The following is an 8,126-nucleotide window of genomic DNA, read 5'->3' as shown; positions in this document are numbered from 1 at the left end:
AAACAGGAGCAGCTGATTAGCATTAGAAAAGCTGAAATAATACCTCAACTGAAGCCAATTGTACTAAATGCACTAAATGTGCACTGTTACAAGAATGTTTTTCTTTCTATTGTTTTCTATTATTTTAAGTTAAGCAGGACAGAGTTCTTTTAAAGAAAGATTTACTTATATTCTCAAAAGTTAAGCATGACAGGCTTCTGTTTACAGTTTTTTACAGACACTAGGACACATTTCTCAATACTTAGGTCACGTTTGCAAAACTCCTCACACAGTGAGCACAACAGAAGTCTATGTGGGCTAAACTGAGGACCAGTTATCATTGTTTTGGCACAAAATGCATTCAATGACTACATCTCTCAAATTTCATGAATTATCTTCTCACTCAGACACAACAACTGCCAAAAATCTTTGTACAGACAGGACATTTTGCATGTGCTTACATACTGTTTTCAAAACTGTTAAACTTATGGCCAAAACAATAACACAATGCAAAACTTAAAAAGACAGCAAAATGCAACAGCAATATTTTATTGAAACATATTTTAAATCTAAAAATGCAGTTTAACCAGCCACAGCTCATTCTCATTGTAGATGAACATCTACACAGGTGTTACTCCTTCAATTTTACAACTCCTTCAATTCTGGCAGCCAGAAGATGCTTTCCTAGGTGTATTGCCCTAGATGACATGAGATGTGATATGGATGAGAACCTGTGGCCAAATGGAGGAGACCGAGTAGATTAGCATTACTATTGTATGTGTATCAGTGGATGGTGTGTATACAAATTCTTGTATTTTGGGATTACTTAGTGCAAAAAAATAAAAATACATAAACAAATATTACAGTTTTTTCTGATTGCTTAAGCACATTTTTTGTAACTAGTGGCTAATTTTGCAAAACTCTTCACACAAATAAGAAAACCTGTCACCCAATCATCAAAACATTGTAGTTCTCTTGCAAAAGCAAACACAGCTAGATTAACTCTTCACACCTTGGTAAAAATGGTGTTTCCGTATCAAACAGTACACACAAGCCATCATCTACTAAGCACACAATGCGCCAACTGCACACTGATGGTATGAATACAAAACACATCTGGCTTTTGCTTTCTCTGTGCACAAGGTAGGCTATGTCAGTTTGAGCTCATACTTCTGTCATAGATCCATAAGCATAGAGGGATCCAAACTTCAAGTACTGGTGTACTTGAAACACATCAAAACAAACACAAGTGTTTATTTCCAAGTATAGGATTATTTGCAATCGCCATAATGACTATATGGGTTACTTGGTCTGCAGTGAACATGCTTCCTCTGCCCCCAGCATCTGGTCATCTAGCAATTCTGTAAAGTAACAATTTCAGTATTTTTACATCAATGGTATTGGTGTGTTTCTCATTGGCATATGGCAGTGCTACAAATCTTTGTGCGAAGTGACTGTACTAACCGATTCTCATTTCAAGATGTCCTTATGGTACTTGCTACAGTGTAGCGGCTCGAGTTAGGCTGGACCCGTTGGCCAGCTACCCTCAGGGTCATTCCACGGTTGATTACATGGTCCACTATTGTAGCTCTGATGTCATCAGCAATTCTATTTCTTACTCTTCCTACCCTTCCTCTCCCCCCTCCTCATCTTCCTCTCCCCCCTCCTTGTCTTCCTCTTGCTCCTCCTTGTCCTTGTCGTCCTCTTCATCCTACTTCTTCACCTCCACGTCCTCTTCCTCGGCCTCCTCTACTTCTCACTCTTTCTGCTCCCTCCATTGTACTCCGCACACACAGCTTACCTGTATTACAGTTTTTTACAGTCGCTAACAAGCGCCTACCCATACTTCAGATACTTTTTCTAAACTCTTAACACAGACCCACACCTACAAAACACAATTGGCCAAATGGATAATATCCTTCCCAAAAATACACTTTGTTAAATATATACTAACTCCTCATTTCAAAATTAGAACACATCGTTCTCTGCACACACTAACTGTACAAAAACACTATAAATCTGACTCAAAATGAAATTAGTCTGTCAAAGAATAACACTTGTTTTCACTTCACAAGGTACATGCAGTCAATCAAAGTACACCAGGTTTCAAAATACTGGCTATTATTGACATTACAAAAACTGCATAGACTTTTATGTTTCAGTTTCACAGGTATTTGCATGCGAAACATGCAATCCACCATATTGACACCAGAAATGTCTTGGTTGGTAACTGTATGTCCACATGTACAGTAATGTTCATATTCAAAAGCATTCCAGTAAAAAGCAAACAAGTTTTTGTTTCTTTACTGTTTACCACAGGAGGTACAGTAGAAACACGGTATGATAGGACAGAGAAAGTTTTACAGTATTGCTTACAGTGAACAAAATATCCATGAAACACACAAGAGCATTCTGAACAAAAAAACAACAGCAAAAAGCCAAGATAAAAAGGGGGGGAGGGGGGCTAAAAAAAGGCAAAAAAGTTGCATCTAATCTCTGCGATCTTCAGGGTTAGGCCACATGTTTTCATCAACATCACATCTGATGTCAGCCAAGTCGATGCACCTGGGATAAAACCGCCTGGTATGTCGGATCCACCCTTGGCAATCGTCAACTGTGATGTCCCTGGAGCCAGCATCCATGGCTTCAAGGAGGGACATCTGGTCATGTGGCTGATGGTCATAAACCTTCCACCGCCATGCAGAAAAGAACTCCTCTATGGGGTTGAGGAAAGGTGAATAGGGTGGAAGGAAGAGACTCACCAGTCTTGGGTGGACTTCAAACCATGTTGTTATTGCTTGCGAGTGATGGAAAGCCACATTGTCCCAGGTAATTACAAAGGTCCTCATGTTTTCACCCTCCTGACCCTGCTCTGGAACCAGGCGCTGGTGGAGATCATTGAGAAAGGCAAGCAAGCGCTCTGTATTATAGGGTCCAACCTGACATTTGTGAAGGAGTAATCCTGCATTTGCAATTGCTGCACACATGGTAATGTTTGCCCCTCTCTGTCCTGGCACATCAACTGTGGCCCTTTTTCCAATTACATTCCGTCCACGTCGACGCCTTTTGGCCAGATTGAATCCTGCCTCATCGATGTATATGAATTCATGAGGGGCCTGGTTGGCCTCCAATTCCATAACTCTCTGAAACAAAGTTTATGTAAGTCATGTTAGTACTGTATACCATACTGTACTGTAACCTAGTATTGTGTAGGTTACCTACTTGCAAAGTGCAAAGCTTATAGAACTGGACATTGGATTGAATATACACTGTACCTGGACATATTGTCGTCGTAGCTCCTTGACCCTCTCACTGTTCCTCTCAAAGGGAACAGTGTAGAGCTGCTTCATCCGCACTCTATGTTTGGACAATGTCCGCGAAATGGTTGTGAGGCTGATTCTATCGATATTGTCGAATATCTCATGGTCCGCCACAATTCTGGTTTGTATTTCACGCAGTTTTATTGCATTATTTGCAGTAACCATTTCCACAATGGCAAGCTCCTGATCATTACTGAGGAGCTTTCCTCTTCCCCCAGAGGGTGGAAGACGTTGCATTCTTTAGAAAGACAGACAATTCAACATATGCATTACTGTATGACCATATTGACATGTCAAGTGAGAATAGGAACAATCCATGTAAAATGCAATACTTACCTGTTGGTTTGTTGAAAGGTGCGTATAATGGAGGCAACCGTTGACCGCCTCAAATTGGGCTGCACTCTTTCACCAGCCTCTCTTAGTGAAAGACCATGGTTGATTACATGGTCAATGATAGTGGCACGGATTTCATCACTGACTACTGTTCTTGCAGCCCTTGGAATGCCACCACCACGCATTCTTACACCTATACCTTGCCCTCTCCTTGGGCCTGCTCTTCTCTCTGGGCCCCTTGCTCTTACTCCTCCTCGACCAGACATTACAGTGTTTGTCTTTTTTTTGTTTCCAAAAACATCACTCCTCAAGGTCTTGCCTTATGAACCCCACTGAGTCTAAGCCAGAATGGAAGAAGGTGTGGTTGGCCCAATTTACCCAACATAAATCAGCTGTGTGTCAATTATTCAATTGTTTGTTTGTTTACAGCTGAGATATATTTTTGATATTGATATTGTTTTTGTACTGATATCATTGCAGGGGCAGAGGTTTTTATACTGTATCTACGGTTTGGAATATTGTTTTTGCTATTGTGGGATGTTGTGTGTTAACATTCGTAGATACTACAAGAACAGTCCATAGTTTTGTTGGGAGGTATAACTTGTCTGTTAAGAAAATGTAAGCATTGTGGAAATGTGTTCACTGACTGCATATTGGGTGAACACGACATGAAATGTGTGAATGGTATGGCCACAACAGACCGATCCTGTGCTAATTGTGTTTAGAGTTTTGCAAATGTGACAACTGTTTGGACAAACACTTGTTAGCGACTGTAAAAAACTGTATTGACATTACAAAAACTGCATAGACTTTTATGTTTCAGTTTCACAGGTATTTGCATGCGAAACATGCAATCCACCATATTGACACCAGAAATGTCTTGGTTGGTAACTGTATGTCCACATGTACAGTAATGTTCACATTCAAAAGCATTCCAGTAAAAAGCAAACAAGTTTTTGTTTCTTTACTGTTTACTACAGGAGGTACAGTAGAAACACGGTATGATAGGACAGAGAAAGTTTTACAGTATTGCTTACAGTGAACAAAATATCCATGAAACACACAAGAGCATTCTGAACAAAAAAACAACAGCAAAAAGCCAAGATCAAAAGGGGGGGAGGGGGGCTAAAAAAAGGCAAAAGATTTGCATCTAATCTCTGCGATCTTCAGGGTTAGGCCACATGTTTTCGTCAACATCACATCTGATGTTATCCAAGTCGATGCACCTGGGATAAAACCGCCTGGTATGTCGGATCCACCGACATATCATTGCAGAAGCAGAGGTTTTTATACTGTATCTAAGGTTTGGAATATTGTTTTTGCTATTGTGGGATGTTGTGTGTTAACATTCGTAGATACTACAAGAACAGTCCATAGTTTTGTTGGGAGGTATAACTTGTCTGTTAAGAAAATGTAAGCATTGTGGAAATGTGTTCACTGACTGCATATTGGGTGAACACGACATGAAATGTGTGAATGGTATGGCCACAACAGACCGATGCTGTGCTAATTGTGTTTAGAGTTTTGCAAATGTGACAACTGTTTGGACAAACGCTTGTTAGCGACTGTAAAAAACTGTATAGTGCTTAGGCTGATTGCAAAGTGAACTAATTATCTAAAAAAGTTTTCACATGTGAAAGTGTGCCAGACAGTTGGCAAATTAGTGTTAATGATAGCCATACATGTGTATACTTTTGCTAGGAGTGTGTTGGAAATTTGGTAATTGAGTGTTGTGCAGTGAATTGTGCCTACCGTTTTGCAAAGTGTGTGTTACAAAATTGCAAACTGAGTGCAAAGCAGTTTATGTGCTTTTAGTTTTGCAGACTCAGTGAGTGGTTTTGCTATAAGTCTGAATAGTTTTAGAGATTGTGCTACAGGAATCACAGTTAGGGTTTAAGCATTCAGAAAAAACTGTAACGAATTCTGCATGATGTCTGATTCATTCCAGTAACATATATTGAAATTATAAACAGAGATGTGTCCTTGTTTCACACAAGAAAACACTGTGTAATGCTACATGTTGTTAGTGTTTTTTAGGTCATTGTTTTGTGGGTGACAAAGTGTGTTTGTCGGCTGTCAACCTTTGCTAGTGTTCTGGAAGAATGAGTTTATTTGAGACCTGAATGAAGTGTTTTGGTAGTTGTAGTGCATTTTGAATGTGAAATGAACTGCTTTGCCAAGCTGACGGTCAGTTAGGAGGATTGTGTGAAGAGTTTTGCAAAAGTGACCTAAGTATTGTGACATGTGTCCTAGCGGCTGTAAAAAACTGTAAGAAGGAGACCTGTTTTACTGTGTTAATGTTGTCATTTTGAGCTAAAAATAAATGGCTAAATTATCATTTGTTTCACATGTGTTCATATCACAAAGAATACACATCTACTTAAATCAAATTCAAGTCAAAGGGTTAAAAAAATAATTTCACACACAAAAAAAGAGCTAGAAAATTCACCACACTGGGAAGGGTGAAGACAACTGGGTCGCCCGGCCCTGGCCACGAGGTGTCCCTTATTTATTTTTCAGGGAGTTGGCAACCCTATCTACCTCAGTTCATTTATTTCTCACTGCCATTTATTCATTCAACATATACGCAATACAAATCACACACTCATAGCTAAAGCATGACAGCATAAAAGAAAAATAACCGATTTAGCATTCACACAACCTTTCCCCACATTCCCGCCATATAACCAATCTGGTCTTTAAGTCTGATGTCATTATGCATCCCTGAGAGTTAAAAAAATTCTTTCATCTGCAATAAAATGCTCTACCAGGTGTAGCAATTAAGTTTAACATCCAGCCATCCATGAAAACCTAATTTATGAAATTTAAGAGAGTTAGAAGTTAGCAGGGCGTTAGCTCGCTGCTTTCCATCTAAATATAATATACCATGTGATGACTGAGGGATTTCTGAAACTAATTCAAACATACAGCTTTGCTATTACTTCCGACATAAATGAAGACGGAAAACTAAACAACAGTGACGTTTGTAGGGTTACTGAAGTTTGGCTAGCTGGTGATGTGCTACGTGATCGCTAGCGACACAGCTATGCTAGCACAATATAAACAGTGAAGCTGGAGGATGAACGCAAACTTTTTTTCCACTCGATTAAAGTTAACGTGAGGGTTCCCAATAGTTAGGGACAAATGCAAGCGCATGGCAGGATGCTGTAAAGGGACCAGACTTCAGGAGAACAACTGAGATAATCCATCCACAATACGAGGTTAGTCATTCATATACTGCTGCATGGGCTGGGCTGTAGCTACATTGTAAGGTTTTAAAAACTGAGCTTTAAAATGATTAGTGGTAATAAAAACCGAGAGAGACCAACAGTGATCACTGACTATTTTTAAGGGCTTGTTGAGATTAAATAGAATAAAATACAAAGCATTAAAACATATTAAAAACACAGCCTTATTAAACACAGAGTAGTTTGGAAACTAGCTTAGGCTGTAAATGCTGTGACGTGTTGCCTGGTTTTCGTCCCTATGTAAAAAATAAACTAAGCTGAATCGCAAAGCTTACTTTCATCTGCAAAGCAGACTCTGGACCACCGAGAAACAGTCCAAGTCTTTATCTCTTCAGCCCCAGGTTAGAAGCTTCTGAAGCTTTGTCTGGTTCAGGAGTGGCTGAGTGATACTAAGAATGAGTCTGTCAGCCTCCTTCCTGGAGATGTCTGTGGGTGGTAGCTCTTAATGCCTCAGTCCTCTACTTGTGAAGCGCTCTCAAGTTAGGTCTTCCAGTCAAGGCTGGTTGTGCACGTTTTCCTACCACACTTTCCCCTTCCAGTAAACCTTTCAAAAATATGTTTCCAGCCAGCGTTTTCAGCAGTGACCTCCCAGTGACTGTAAAATACAGAGTTATTTCTTTCTGTATTTTAAATACTCATTTTCAATAAAAGGTTTTTTAAAGACACAATTTTTTACAATATTTTGAATTCTGAATGCAAAATGCTCTATTTGTAGACACTATATTAAACATTTGCAAGCCAGGTTTACAAATCTGAGTAATGAGTAAGAGGTTTAAAAAAATAATAATAATAATAAAAACTTAAGAAGAACTTGAGTTGTAAACAGCCATCCCCCGCACTCCTTGAAGCTGGTAGATTTGAATTTTTTTAAGAGGAAAGCAGATTGTGTATGTATTATTATGATGAGTTAAGAATGTCTGTTCATGAATGAAATGCCTTTTATTTAAGGCAGAAATTATTTGGCGCACCCACTGTGTGACAGCGTGAAGTGGCTGCTTAATTTAAACTGCAATAAGTTAGTAACCTGATTTTGAAACACTCAAAAAAGACAGGTTGAATTATATTTTTAGTATTAGTGAGTTACTGTCAGCTATTTTGCTAATGACTCCACGGTGGTTGATACGGGCAAAAAGATTGATCCCAGACGGAAACAGGAAGGGCATCCAGCATAAAAATCTGACAGATCAAATATGTGGAGCTGCCTGCTGTTGCAACACCTTGTGAATAAATTGGCTCCAGTTTATTT

At 39.3% G+C, this 8,126-nt stretch overlaps 1 protein-coding gene across 1 annotated transcript; it reads right to left on the bottom strand.

The window, feature by feature from the left end:
• Positions 1 to 2,268: 2,268 nt before the first annotated feature.
• LOC145419636 (uncharacterized) lies at positions 2,269 to 4,408 on the bottom strand. The gene is made up of 3 exons (XM_080287838.1): positions 3,636 to 4,408; positions 3,255 to 3,537; positions 2,269 to 3,122 (listed from the first exon to the last, which is right to left on the bottom strand). The coding sequence occupies exons 1-3, from the start codon at positions 3,896 to 3,898 to the stop codon at positions 2,469 to 2,471; spliced, it is 1,200 nt and encodes a 399-aa protein (XP_080143964.1). The 5' UTR covers positions 3,899 to 4,408; the 3' UTR covers positions 2,269 to 2,468.
• Positions 4,409 to 8,126: the final 3,718 nt, after the last annotated feature.

The sequence above is a fragment of the Astatotilapia calliptera genome, chromosome 13 (genome assembly GCF_964374335.1).
Source record: "Astatotilapia calliptera chromosome 13, fAstCal68.1, whole genome shotgun sequence".
In the NCBI taxonomy this organism is placed as follows: domain Eukaryota; kingdom Metazoa; phylum Chordata; class Actinopteri; order Cichliformes; family Cichlidae; genus Astatotilapia; species Astatotilapia calliptera.
This window is presented reverse-complemented; position numbering and strand designations above follow the sequence as displayed.

What these genes read in the sequence shown, in the direction of transcription:
- LOC145419636 (XM_080287838.1), bottom strand. Translation starts at nt 3,898, where the DNA reads ATGTCTGGTCGAGGAGGAGTAAGAGCAAGGGGCCCAGAGAGAAGAGCA. An exon ending in ACCTTTCAACAAACCAACAG is followed by an intron (nt 3,538 to 3,635) that starts GTAAGTATTGCA and finishes GTCTTTCTAAAG; the next exon opens with AATGCAACGTCTTCCACCCT. An exon ending in TACGACGACAATATGTCCAG is followed by an intron (nt 3,123 to 3,254) that starts GTACAGTGTATA and finishes ACTTTGTTTCAG; the next exon opens with AGAGTTATGGAATTGGAGGC.